General features: G+C 33.8%; 1 protein-coding gene across 1 annotated transcript in view; it reads left to right on the plus strand.

Annotated features, from left to right (window-relative positions):
- The window catches only part of LRP1B (LDL receptor related protein 1B), a 1,834,834-nt gene that overhangs the window by 1,267,314 nt on the left and 552,449 nt on the right, over positions 1-15,071 (plus strand). Inside the window, exons 30-31 of the mRNA XM_035008121.1 lie at positions 7,970-8,144; positions 8,950-9,044. Of these exons, the coding sequence (XP_034864012.1) occupies positions 7,970-8,144; positions 8,950-9,044 (270 nt within the window). The remainder of the gene's footprint in view (positions 1-7,969; positions 8,145-8,949; positions 9,045-15,071) is intronic.

Consider the following 15,071-nt stretch of genomic DNA (forward strand, 5'->3'; position numbering starts at 1 on the left):
AAGAAAGAAAGAAAGAAAGAAAGAAAGAAAGAAAGAAAGAAAGAAAGGCAAAACCACACCTATAAAGGCTGTTTCATTGAGAACTATGTATCGATAGCAATGAGTGCTAAATGAGCCATACTTCCTATGTTTATTCTTTATCTTTTAGTTAGAAGGATAGAATGTTATTTTATTTTTTCCCCAAAGGGAAATTCTAAATGTGGATTCTATATGTGAAATATTAGGTGGGTGGGGAGATGGCTGTATTTAGCTAAGACAGTCTATAACCTCAGGCAGCTTCATATCTGGTAAAAGAAGGAGATACAAACACTAACTAAAATGTAAGGTTAAATGAGATATGGAATTTAATAAGGGAGTAAGCTACTTAGAAAATTAGCACAAGGAATACTAAGTTATTATACGGGATCACCAAAGTGCCCACTAGGAAATAGTAGTCAAATTAGACCTTGGGGGGAAATGGTAGCAGATCAGTCCAGGTTGAGGTATCAGTAGTCACAAAGCTCTGGACACTTTATATAAAGGGAAGAGCAAGCAGTGAGCAGTAGCTAGACCTTCAAGAAGAATAAATTATAAGGTTAATGTGACAGCAGAGCACAAAGGGTTTTACATCAGGAAGAGGAGCTTTTTTTTGTATTTTTGTATTTTTTTTCTCCTAAAGGCATTGGGTAACCATTAAAGACTTTTAGAGCTGGTTATAAGTGATTCAAACTCTTTTGAAGATAAATTAGGTGGAAATCTGAAAGAGTGAAAAGAAATTATAGATAAGGATACAGCTAGAAGGTTAAGAAATGTTCTAAATCTAGAGCAAAAATTAGGCTAGAACAATGAGAGATATAAGAGTGACAGACATCAAGGGTATGGTAGGAAGAAAACAAAAACAAAAACAAAAAACCTGATGGCTGGGAGAGAGGTGAAGTTAACCAGATCATTGGGAAGATGTTGGAGACATTGATCCAGATGAAAATAAAATAAACAAACTTACTTTGGACATTTTCCCAAATCAGCAGTGAATTGTTCCTGTAAAATATCAATAGTTACAGGTTCAGGAGATTAAGAGATATGATTAGCGAAAAAGTTGCAATTCTGCTTCATATTCTCTAGGAAAAAAGCAACATAAGTTTAGGATACATATATATGTGTTAAAACTGACAAAACCAAGACAATAATAAACACTAAATTGTTCAGAGTTGAAGCATAAAATTAGTGAGGGTATATAGAGAAGGCTTCTAATGTATTTGTAATATTCTATTTCTTAGGCTGGATTGTGTTTATGGATGTTTTGTTAATTTGTATACCGTGTGTTATATATAGTAATATGTGTGTGTGTGTATATATACAGTTTTTCATAGTTGCAATAAATGGAATATTTAATATTTACAAAGTTCCCTTGAAAAAGCTTTGCAAAAATGTTACCAATTTGTTTTTTTTTTACTTTGCCCCTAAAAACAGATACATAATTGCCCAGAAACCCACTTCAAATGAGTTTTGATCAGATATAGACATTTCTGTCCTCAGAAAATTGTGACAGTTGGGATCCCTTCCTTCTTTGAAGGCATATCCAATTTTGGGCAAAAGCCTTTATGCCCACCTCCAGGATGCTGGTATCAGCAGGTCCACTGCATAGGGGGAAAAAGAAAGAAAGAAAGAAATTTCAGAAACAGAGAATTGACAACCATTGTGTGTGTGTGTGTGTGTGTTTTCCATTTAGTTTTATTTTCATGTCAACCAATTTATGTGCTTACCCCGTTCCTCTTTCATCTAAGGCCTTTCTACTGTGATCATTTTTCTTCTCTCTGACTTATGCCTTTTAATGTTCCTTTAGTTTAGTGATAATCTGTTAGTGATAATCTGATATGTTGTCCGAAAATATATTTATTTAGCTTTTGTTTTTGATATTTTTTTCTAATCATGGTAAAATACACATAAAATTTATCATCTTGACCCTTTTTAAGTGTAAAATGCAGTAGTTTTAAGTGCATTCACACTGTGAACCAATCTTCAGAACTCTTCATCCTGTAACTGAAACTTTATAGCCATTGAACAACAATTACCAACTCCTGGTAATTCTACTTCCCAAGTGTCCACCATTCTACTTCCTTTGTCTATGAATTTAAGTACTCTAGGTGCCTCTTATAAGTGTAATCACACAGTATTTGTCTATTTGTGAAGGGCTTATTTGACACAGCATGATGTCTTCAAGGTTCATCCATATTGTAGCAAGTGTCAGAATTTATATATATATATAATTTCTCCACATCCTTGTCAACACTTGGGTTTTGTTGTTATGGTAGTGGTGGTTGTTATTGTTGTTCTTACAGTAGCCATCCTAATGGGTATGATGTGGTCTCTAACTGTGATTTTGATTTGTGTTTCCCCTATGATCAGTGATGTTGAACATCCTTTCATGTTCTTGTTGGCCATTTCTGTACCTGCTTTGGAGAAATGTCTATTCCATCCCTTTGCCTGTTTTTGAGGAAAACTATTTTTGCTGTTGTTGAGATATAGATATAAAGGTAATTTTGTTGAGCACAAATTTTAAGTTGAGTTATTTTCTCTCAACCCTTTGCAGATATTAATCTACCATCTTCTACATTCTTTATAGCTATTAAGAATCTCTGTGTTTATCTAACTAGATGCTTTTAACATTCTTTGTCTTCATGACAACGTTTTTATTTAGCCACCAAGAGTCTGTTGTGTCTCCTATGGGATCATGTCTTGCATCAGCCAAGGGAGGAAAAAACCCTCAAATATTATCTCTCACCATTTTCTCTAACCTAGTGTATTTCCTCCTTTGGAAACTTTGACTGGATTTGCTAGACTACTCATTCTCCAACTCATTTAATCTTTTTGCTTCTCTGTGTTGGCCCTGGCTAACTCCTACAATTTGTCTTGTAGTTTACTGGCTGAATTGTGTCTAAGCTGCTGGTTAATCCATTTAATACATTGCTTCTTTTTTAATATTGTTTAAAAAATATTTACAAGTGATTTTTGGTTCTCATTTATGTCTTCCAAGAGTATTTTTTTTCAATAAATTATTGGCAGGGCACCTGGGTGGCTCAGTTGATTGGGCACTTGGCTCTTGATTACTGCTCGGGTCATGATCTTATGGGTATGGGATCAAGCCCTTTATCAAGCTCTGCACTCAGTAGGGAGTCTGCTTGAGATTCTCTCTCTCCCTCTACCCCTCCCGCACCCACATTCTCTCTCTCTAAAATAAATAATCTTTAAAAATAAATAAATAAATTATTGGCTTTGCTTATTATTTCAAAGTATATGCTTTCCTTTAAAATATTCCACTCACTTTTCTTTATCTTGCACAATAATTTAAAAACATGTAGGCTTTGGAGGCTTAAATCTGTTGTTGATTTTTCTCTTAACTCTTGCTCTCATGTTTCATTTCTTTTTGTGTTTTATTTTTTTGTTCTGATCTACTATGAGAATGAACATAATCTAGGGAAATTGTGAGGGCCTGGGTTGAAGAATTTTTTTTCTTCCATAGAGGATTTGAATTTGCTTCTGCTAGAGGGAAAAGGAGTCACTGTAAACTGGAAATCACTTGAACCTCATTATCCCCTACCCAACCAGTGGATATCCCATTTATAAACTAGTGATCTCTTGCTCCAGTATAGACCTATGCTTAAAGTTTTTGTTTGTTTGTGTTTGGTTTGGGCTTGGTTTGGTTTTGTTGTGTTTTGTTTTCTGTACCAGAGAAAGAACAGAGAAAATAAGTTTTGTTTTTATTTTTAAATTATTCTCCTTTTTAAGCAGGCAAGGAGAATTTTTTTTTCCCATTCACCTGTCAGTGATGATGTATACCCTTCTAATACACCTGGTATTATTCTTGTTTAGCTCTCCTAGTATTTGTGCATTTAAAGACCGAACCCACTTGCACTAACAACTAATATTCCATATATCTCTAGATTATCACTTGATTTGATTTCTCAGGTTTTTGTCCCTATGGCTGCACCAGACTCTGTATTCTCATTTGCCTTCCTTTATGGTTTTAGCTAACAAACAAGTCTATCTTAGCATGTAGAGACTTTCCTGTCTTGTGATCTTGATAAATCATTGAAAAGTTATAATTTATCATTTTTCAGAAAATATTATTGCAATGAAGGGCTTTTCAAAATATCTAAGCTGTTTTAGCTCAAGAGGTAAGGGTCCCTCAATATAGAAAATTGAACCCTTTGAGAAATTTGCTCAGAAGTCTTTGACTTCCTTGAAAACAGGGGTTGAGTTAGAATTTATGATTTCAATGTTTTTATCAAGGAAAGAAAAATTTCACTAAACATATGGCAGTTGTTTTTTTTTAAGATTTTATTCATTTATTTGAGAGAGAGAATGAGATAGAGAGAGAGAGCATGAGAGGGGGGAGGGTCAGAGGGAGAAGCAGACTCCCTGCTGAGCAGGGAGCCTGATGCGGGACTTGATCCCGGGACTCCAGGATCATGACCTGAGCTGAAGGCAGTCGCTTAACCAACTGAGCCACCCAGGCGCCCCCATATGGCAGTTTTTATCCCTCCCCACCCTTATGGTGAATTTACCAGGTGAGTCTAAAAACAAAAACAAAAACAAACAAACAAAAAAAAACGATGTAAGTATTAAGAATGGTCAAAAAAGACAAAAGTTTTATTTTAGACTTAAAGTTGATAATTAAAAAATCGAATCTAGTGGGTAGAAAAAAGGTAAGGATAAGAGCATGAGAATTAATATTGGGTGAGTATGTATTTAGATATGTATTTACTCTTGAGAATGAACTTGAGGACCTTATCTGATAATTCTAACTCAGCTCAGATAGCCTTAAAATTATAGATTGTGCATGTCATGAATTTTTTCATCAATTCATTAAAAATATTTATGTTGGAAGCAGTGTTGTATACATTTGGGAAGGGAGGTATAAAGATATATTAGCAAGGAGCCTACCCTCAAGAAGTATATGTGAGAGTAGTAATATGTCAGCAAATAACTATCACGTTAAGTACAAAGGAACTGACCAGATACAGTCCTGTTAGAGACAAATTTTCTGGCTGGAATATATAAGAGAATTAATTAGGTTTTTGTTGTTTGAAGGGTGATGTTGCCAATCAGCTTGCTTATTTTTGTGTGAGATTCAGGTAAGTGGAAATGTGATAAGGTTTGGAGGTACACGTAATTCCCTATAGGTTACAAAGGTCAGGACAAGTCTGGAGATCTGAAAACATTAGTCAGTATGACTTAAAAGTGTGAGGTAACTGGTTAAAAATAGTGAGAAATAAAATTGGAAAGGTAGTTATATTCAGATTATATAGAAAGCCAGGCTAAGGAATTTAGACATCACTTTCTGAGTGCTTGGAAGCTATTAAATATCTTTGGGACAAACAAAGGTCATGATGCAGAGCTCTCTAGTCAGAAAAATAAGCTGGCAGCAACTAAATCATTTGGTTGGATGAGGAAAAAGACTGGATGCTATTGCAGTGTTAAAGACAGAAATAGATTGGAAAGAGCATGAACCATAGAATTGACAAGGACTAAATAGGTATTAATAGCTTACATTTGGCTATGCTTCCCAGTTTAGGAGTGCAATGTATTCTCTAGACCATGTGATTAGGAGTCAATCAGAAATAAATGAAAGGATTTTGAGCAGCAGAAACAGCCAAAAGCAAAAACCAAAACCTTTGGATAACATGTATTTTCGAGGAAATAAAAGCACACTGTGTTATTTTTGCCAATACCAAGCAATCCAGGGTAAAAATGCAGAAAGCATTAAGTCCTTGGATTGGCAAAATACCCCTCAACCCTGCATTAAAGTGCTTAAATACACATCATCTAATGTAATATTCACAGCAATCCTATGTATTATCTGTAATTAGCCTCATTTTCCTGATAAGAATAGAGGCTGAAATTTAAGTGACTTGATTAAAGACAAAAAATAGGCACCCAACCTAGACCATGAAGCCAGAACTTCTCATTATAAATGCAAGACTGTCTCGAAGCAACCCAATTATGTCCAGAGGGTAAAGGAACAGAAGGAGTAAATATCGTGGGTGAGGCAAATAAATAAATCTCAGACATGGCAGGTTTAGCTTTACAGAGGTGTTGTATTACTTTTTCTCAAGAAAAGGGATCTGGATGAGGATAACTGAAAATAAAAAGAAATTTTGAGAATTGGGTTGAGAAATAAAGTTCACATTTAAGATTCACCAACTTACCAGTAAATTAATGATGAAAGGTAAATTGCAGAGGAGAAGATGTTGTTAGGAAGAGAATAGAAACATGGAGAATATCTCCTAAGAGTGCTGTGACTAAAAGTTACTTAGAAATAATAAGAGGATTTTTGAGCAGAAAATAGGCTATGTCAAGATTGGAGGACAGAAACGTGTGATAGATCCCACCATGCCAACATTACTGTTACAAGCGACCCAGAACTGCCAGGTCTCTTTGTCTTATTCTAGTCTTTTAAATTTTGAAATAATTAGCAAATTTTACACATCTGGTATTTTCACTTTCACATGAAAATCTAGCTTTGTGGCATCTTTTAAAAATGATAAAAATGGAAGACATAGCCATTTGAAGAGCTAAGCAACAGCTGCTCTGTGATTCTGGAAGCATGTTGGTTGGAACCACTGCTTTGGAGCAGGGCCTCGGAGCTAGTTAGAACTTCCAGAATGAGGGGTAGACGAACCATGAGAGACGATAGACTCTGAAAAACAAACTGAGGGTTCTAGAGGGGAGGGGGGTGGGAGGATGGGTTAGCCTGGTGGTGGGTATTGAGGAGGGCACATTCTGCATGGAGCACTGGGTGTTGTGCACAAACAATGAATCATGGAACACTTCATCTAAAACTAATGATGTAATGTATGGGGATTAACATAAGAATAAAAAAAAAGACAATAAATCATTGCTAGATAAATGAGCAAAAAAAACAAAACAAAAACAAAAACAAAACAAAAAAAACAAAAAAAAAACAAAAAAAGAACTTCCAGAATGTCAGGCCCCTCCTCAGAATGACTGAATCAGAGTCTTCCTTTTTTACAATCTCCAGAGGTCTTGGAAGTTTGAGTAACACCGGTCTAAAGAGCTCTAGAGATTCAGTATGCTTGCAAGTAACAAAATTTTGTAAAATAAAGACAAAACCAAATTAGACTATTCAAGTGCCACGGATTGGGGACCACACTGGCCTACTTTATAGGTTAATATCTTAAAAAGATTTTCCAGTAAATATGCTAAAAAGATTTTATAGGATCCATCATTTTAAATACTTGATTTTAATTTGTTTCTTTAATTAAAATGTACAATTGCATTTAAGCCTAAATTCTATCATTTTTTTTAAAGATGCCTAATTAAATAATCAAGGAATAACAACCCAAATATTCATATCGGCTGTAATGAATCGAAACTTAATTAGATTTCAGTAATTTCTGTAGAATCCACGTTGGAGGAATATTAAAAGGATTTTGTTTCTTTGCTCATATCTCAGTCAATTTCTGTTAATTATCTATTTTGAAAGATGTTCAACTCTGGTGATTTTTTTAGGAAAGTTTAATCGTTTTATTTAATTTCAGGAACAAATTGGCACTTTAAAACACAAAATAGCCCATTTGTTGACGGCCCACAAGTACTTTTTCCTAACTAGAAAGATGTGCTACCAACTGGAGAAGCTTTTACTCTAATTTGAATTTTGGTCACCTTGGCCCATAAGACTGCTGCCTGTGTCTGCTGCTAAGTGTTTACTAGTGAATCATTGAGTGTTAGTGTAATTTCAACGCTAATTGTTGCTTCAGTTTTTCAAATGGCTCAGCAGTAAGACATTAATGATTATTCATGCCTTAAGAAGGGCTGATAAGGGAATGAGATTACAATCTTGTACAATTTTAGCTAACAAATTGAAGGGTAAATTAAATTTTCCCTGAGACAGAAAATAACTTACTTGGAAAGTCAAAAAGAATGAGAAATTTCATTCACTTTTAATTGTCTCTTTCCTTTTTTACAGATATTCAGAGTATCAGAGGGCTAGCAGTGGATTGGGTCTCACGTAATTTATATTGGGTTAGCTCCGAATTTGATGAAACACAAATTAATGTGGCACGACTAGATGGCTCTTTGAAAACCTCAATTATCCACGGAATCGATAAGCCACAGTGTCTTGCAGCTCACCCAGTCAGGGGGTAAAGTATGATTATTTTTTGTAAAGTTTTTAAAAAATCTCACACATTTTTGCCCTGATTTTATATAAAAACTTTGTTTAATTCAGAGTAATTTCTGTAGTCAAAAAAAGTGAATATGGAAATTGTAAAAGAGATCCCTGGTTAGAGATTTCTGTTATCTACATAAAACCAGATTTTTATACATTATTGCAAGAGTTTATTAATTTGTTTCTAAGGAGTAGCAGTTCAGAATAAAAAAGAAGAAAAAAAGTAGATGCAGGGAAAAGTGATTTTATTTCAAACACCAGTTGTTAATAACATATTTACCGTGTGCTGATGTTATTGTCACTGCTTAGTAGATCAGATTTCTCCCACCTTCTGACTAATCATCATGTACCATGTAGAGAGCTTGTGTAGGGTTAAAATACTTTCTCCCCAGTGCTTTCAATGGGAATGGCTGAAATGACTTTGTTTTCTTCTTTGGTATCTGGTTTCTCTAAACCGAGAGGATTCAATCTGGTTGAATTACTTTAAATGGAAATAATTTACTATAGTCATAGGTAAATATTTCAGTTGTGAATGTAGGAGGAAAAAGGAAGTGAGATGATTGTCCTTCAATGACAGGAAAAAGCAAGAGTGGTGCTTTCTTCTCAGGTAAACATGTACATTACCGTCAGCAAGTGTCTCAACAATCCGGGCTCTTCTTAAAAAGAATTAATCTTAAACCAAGAATTTACTTTGACATTAACTTTATTCCTCAGTGTATGTTTCTAGTTAACAAGTAGGTCTATCTCTAATATTTTTAATCCATATCTCTTAAATTAAGGAAACTCTACTGGACAGATGGAAACACAATTAACATGGCAAACATGGATGGCAGTAACAGCAAGATTCTTTTTCAGAATCAAAAGGAGCCAGTTGGTAAGTTTTTTTTTTGCTTTTTTAATAATCACTGCAGTTTTTAATATGACAAACCTATACAATGTATCTTTGATCTAGAACCTAAAAGAAAGTATTACAGATTAGCAATATAAATTCAATCAGGAATTCCTCAATTTCATTGAATCCATTGGGTCTATGTTGTTAAGTAAGGAGGAAACTTTGTGGACAAGAAGATAAATTCTTTTGATATGAGAACTTTTATAAGTATCTTTAGTACTGAAGTCACTTAAAACTTGATGTAATTAATAAATCTCTTACTTTAAGTGGTGAATACCTGATACATTGTTACAGTGGCAATACAATGTACTAAGACTTCCCCTGATCATTGTTGTGTTATTATTAATAGTTATAATGATTTAAGCATTTAGTATTTAGTTTTCAGCAGTTTTTATTCACTATGCAGTAGGTTTATTTGGTTTGTTATTCTACCCTTGGTAACCATTATAAATCATTAGCTAAAACTCCATCGTGCTAAAAGAAAGCTCTGATGTATATATATAAAACATTTTTTTAAATTTTAACTACAAAAATTCTTTTAGAAGTTAATATGTTATATATGTTTGCACAGATATCTTTACATTATTATATTACCTATATATATTTCTTCAAATTCTAATCACTCTTCCCTATTTTCTTATATTTCTTTAAGAGGCAGGAATAATCACACTGTCTTTTTGTCATCTCACGTATCTTTAAAAAAAAATCCAATAACGAACCTAGATTTTGATAAATATTAAATGCAAATGGTGGAATATACAAAAGAAAATCATAATTTTGCTTTGAATTGAACACAATATATTTTTAAGTCTGGGGGTAAAATCAATTCACCATGAAGCTTTTCAGCAATTATTTTCAGATGTGGTAGTATCCTTATTTGAAGTAGCTCATTTTTACTAGTGATGATTTAGTAAAGGTGTCCTATCACCAAGATTTACAATAAATAATTCTTTTCTTGTAGTCTATAGAATAAACCTCTGATAGAAAATGATAATATTAACAACCTTTTCTTTGGACTGGCTGTTCTAAGATCTGATACACAATTGGAATTCAAGGTAGTGTTAGAAATTAAAGGCAAATTGAAATGCTAATACTTCTGTGTGGAAAATGATAGGACAAAAGAAACAAGGGCCTTAACAAGATTAGGACCCATACAAAAGACTCAATTTGGACTCAAGCAATTCAGTGTGTGCTTATCTAGAGTTGTTCAGAGTATTTAATATGGAAAAGTGAATATTATGAAAATAGTATAAGCAAATAAAGTCCTTATACTGTAATGTGAGAGCCACAGGTTACACCAAAATGTTAATTTATATGCTTGTTTCTATAATGGGAAAACCTTATCTCCGTTAATACTAAATATCCATTCCCCTACTCAAAATAAATTTAAAAAAATCTAACAGCTTATATAAAGAACATTTATAAGAAAAATAGTGTTAATGTTTACACTTTGTAGTTGGGCCCTCAAGGTGATGTGCACCAAGTGATATTTTTAACTGTATATGGATGAGGATTCAATATTCAATAACGAATAGTAGATGTCTATATAATGTCAGTTATTGTTATATTTGGAAATCACTTTAAAATCAATTCAAAATGATACTTTTTAATTTTAATTTGTGCAAGATATACCATTTTAACCAAAATAACCCAGAACCTCATTGAAAACTATGCCTTAAATCGGCATTAATGAATATGGCTTGCAAGTCATTCATTCATTCAATAAACAGATTTTTAATGAGTATCACATTTTGTACTAGGCCTAGGCCTATTGATAAAAATCTGACACTGCCCTTAAGGGACACAAGAACCTAAATCATTTTAGATTCCATTAAGTAAATTTAACTCAGTGACCTTCAGCAATTTAGTGTTATCTTGGTAGTACTTGCTTTCCTCATCTGTAAAATCAAGACAAAATGTCTATTTTATAAAGTTCCCATAAGGATTGAATGAGAAAGATTTATTAAAGGAACATCTGGCCTCTAATAATGGAAACTGTCAGGAGTAATAATACAAGGTATATTGGGTCTAATAGACTGGAATTTGAATGATTTGATTGTCTGCAGTAGGGAGTATAAATGAGTTCAGTGAAGAATAAACATACAATAGAATCCTTAGAAATCTTGCAGAGGAGGGCGCCTGGGTGGCTCAGTTGTTAAGCAACTGCCTTCGGCTCAGGTCTGGTCCCAGGGTCCTGGGATCGAGTCCCATATCGGGCTCTCTGCTCCGCGGGAAGCCTGCTTCTCCCTCTCCCACTCCCGCCGCTTGTGTTCCCTCTCTCTCTGTGTCTCTCTCTGTCAAATAGATAAATAAAACATTTAAAGAAAAAAAAAAGAAAGAAATCTTGCAGAGGAATATATGTACCAAGTGAGCCTCTGAGATGAACAAATTTTTATGCAAATGTGAGGATTTAACTTTACACTGTTTTGCTGCTAATGCTAAGAGGTAAACAAGTTTGAAGTAGCTAGGTTCTACTCTCAGATCTTCCCAAAATAGGCCCTGTGTTACTTACAAGTTCCTTCTGTAACTTTCTACTATTTAGCTAACTAGTCATGTTAACCAGGTGCTAAAATTGATGGTCTCTGCAATGCTGAATAGGAGACTGTGTTGTCCATATATAAATGTAACAAATCATTTTCCCTTTTTATTTTTCTGGATATCCTGATGTTCTGTGGCAAATCCTCACCCCAATGTATTCTACCACACTTCTGCCCACAGATATCTTTATTTTTGATGTACAGAGGAAGCAAGTGAGCAGGTGAAGTCCTGCCTCTCTCCTCCTTCACTTCCCTACAATAAGCAATATTTCTATTTTGGTAGGTCATTAACATATCTGTTAACATTTGCCAACTGTAACTGCCCACTCCAAATTAAGTGAATTAAATTGTTCAAGGTGTAAGTTTCAAGAGGAAGAATGAACTTCAGGAACCTAGAACTAAGGACAACTTAGTAATTTTCACATTCACACAAAACATTCCTCTTCTGTGTTTGAGGGACAATATGGTTGGGGAAAAAGTTGTTTTAGGAACCAAACAAACAGGGATTTGAATCTCTGCTTTGATACTTATATTAATTCTGTGACTTTAAACATTCTTCTTTCCTTTTCAAAGGCTCAGTTTTATTATCTATAAGATAAAGATAATAACGTCTACCTTTTGGAGCTACTTTTAGAATTAAAGACACATATGCAATGTCTTATGTCCCAGGAACTCCATACTTATATACTCTGAAGAATATATACTCTAATATATATATATTAGAATATATACACTCTCAAGAATATAGCCTTGACACAAGTACAAGGATATTCAATGTATCACTGTTTATAATAATAAAAAATTTAGAAAGAACCTAAATCTTCATCAAAAGAGGAATGAGTAAATACATACAGCATGTCTATGTGCTGAAATACAAGTATGTTTATGTATCTATGTATACAAAAAGACATAAATAGATCTCAGAAGCATTGAGTGAGAAAAGTCATTAGCAGAGTGGTATTATGATAGGATACCACTTATGTAAGTTCAAAATGAAACATACAACATTAATATGTATTGCTCCTGGATGAATATATTTATAAAATAAATGGAAAAAGGTAAACTGGAAATATGCATACCAATTTTATAATAGCAGTTCTCTTTGGGAAGGAACAATAATGGCATTCACAAGAAAATTTCATCTTTACCAAAAGGGACATTACTGTATTAGTAAAATTTATTTCATATTTCATAAAAAGACTCAAATTAGATATAGTAAAATATTAATATTGTTCAGTTCTGGGTAGTGAATATATGAGTGTTTATTAATTTCTTCTCTTCTCTATGTTAAATACTGGGTTTTCAAAATATCCCTAAAACAACCTGCTGTTTAGACAAAGCTGAGTTTTTTACTTCCCACACTGAGAAAGAACTTTAAGTCATCAATGTTTTCGCAGTGTCTCAGAGAAGAAAAAGCAACACTGAAATAGTAATTGAGATTTGGGAATCTGGTGTAGGGTAGGTGTTTCAATTGGAGGCGTGGTTAGGATCATTATATAATTCTGGATTAGTAGATACAGATAGATTTTGAGGGAACATGGGTCAAAGAGTCCTGATGTATAAAGTGTCATTTGTTTCTTTTTTGCTGAAGAGTTGATGGGCTATCCAGGAAGTTTCTGAAATTTGCAATAATATTATCTTCAACCCAATTTACTAGACAGAAGTTTCTTAGAATAGCAAGTTATGACATTAGAGACAGTGGATAGTAAAGCCACATTAATGTAGACAATCAGGTGTGTTTTGGGTTTTCTCATCTATAAAATTAAGCCTTTGTTTCATAGATTCTTTTTGGCTTTTCTTTTTACTCATTTAAAATATAATAAAAGCATCATTTGTGAAGAATTGTGTTCACTAATGTATTCTTCACTAGCTGATTCTAAAAAATGAATCTACAATAGGAGATGGGAGACAGTTGTGTGTCTTTCAGGATTTCATGAGAAACAGAACCAGTAGTGTGTATGAATAGATAGAGAGAGAGAGAGAGAAAGAGAGATGTGTAGTCATATAGATACAGATATATAAAGAGATTTATTACAAGGGTTTGTGGAATGAGATTGTGGGGGCTGGCTAGGCAAATCTGAAATCCTCTGGCAGGATAGAAAGTCTCAGGCAGCAGCTTAAACTGTAGACCTTGGCTACAATTTCTTCTTCCTCATAGAAACCTTAGTTCTAGTCTTATGGCCTTTCAACTAACTGGATCAAACCCACCTAGATTTTTTAGCACAATATCCTTAACTTAAAGTCAACTGATTGCAAATAGTCACCACATCTACAAAATACCATCACAGCAAAATCTAGATTAGTGGGGATGATAGCCAAGCCGGGTTGATACATTAAATGAACATCACAATTTCTAAACACAAACTTTCCTATATTTTACTCACTGATCTATATGCCTGCAAATATAGCAATTGTGTATATTGATCCAAATGTAAATTTCCATAAATATTTACATAAAATCTAGTAAAAGCTCTATTAAGCAGAAACAGTAAGTGAACAAAATTTAGCTATCATTAATTAGCCATACTTTCTGAATGGAAGCTGGGCAAATGACTTTATTTTACAGAATTTAACATGTTTGATATAGATTATTATATAAAGGATGATAATATGTCCTTTTTAACCTAGGAGGAGAAAAAGAAACAATGCTTAAGAATGTTTCAGAAGTAGCCACATCTAAATTTAAAAAAAAAGAAAAGAAAAGAAAAGACAGAAAGAAAGGAAAGAAAGAAAGAAAAAAAGAAAGAAAGAAAGAAAGAAAGAAAGAAAGAAAGAAAGAAAGAAAAAGAAAGACATCTCTACAATAACCCTTCTTTCTTAAATCCAAATTCATGTATCAAGTGGCTAATGTTAATGTGTTATGCTAAGCATTATGGATGACACAAAGATGACTTTTTATGTAATACTTGCTTTGTAGCAATGACATACTAATGAGAAAGAGTCAGAAACATGTGGTAAGGATTCACGTGTAGTTTGTATGTATGTGGGCCTCTTGAAGAAAATGGAAAAAAAATGTGTTCCTACAGAGTGCCAGTTACTGAGAAACAAGGCAAAAAGGGGAGATATGAATGCTTTCCTCATAGAGTTTACTACCTAAAAGGACTTGTAGTATGACTCAAAGTTATCCACTCCAGCCATATTTTCCTTCTTTGCTTCTCTCAACTTGTCAGACTTTTTCCCCCAACAGTGTATTTTAAGAAGGTATTCCTTTTCCCAGAAATGTCTCCCATCTCAGTTGTCTGCCTATCTGCCAGATTTCAAATCAAATATTATTTCTTCAAAGAAGCTTTCCCTGACCTACCTTGACAAGGCCAAAGTCTCTTAAAATAGACACCTCTAGCACCATTTCACCTTACAGCTCCTGTCATTATTTTAGACTTCCGTTTGTTTGTTGAATATTTGAATAACTACTGCTTACCAGCTAGAAAGGAAACTACAAAGTTAGGGACCATATCTGTTTTATTTACCATTG

The sequence above is a fragment of the Mirounga leonina genome, unplaced genomic scaffold (genome assembly GCF_011800145.1).
Source record: "Mirounga leonina isolate KUSES-001 unplaced genomic scaffold, KU_Mleo_1.0 Mir_151, whole genome shotgun sequence".
In the NCBI taxonomy this organism is placed as follows: Eukaryota; Metazoa; Chordata; class Mammalia; order Carnivora; family Phocidae; genus Mirounga; species Mirounga leonina.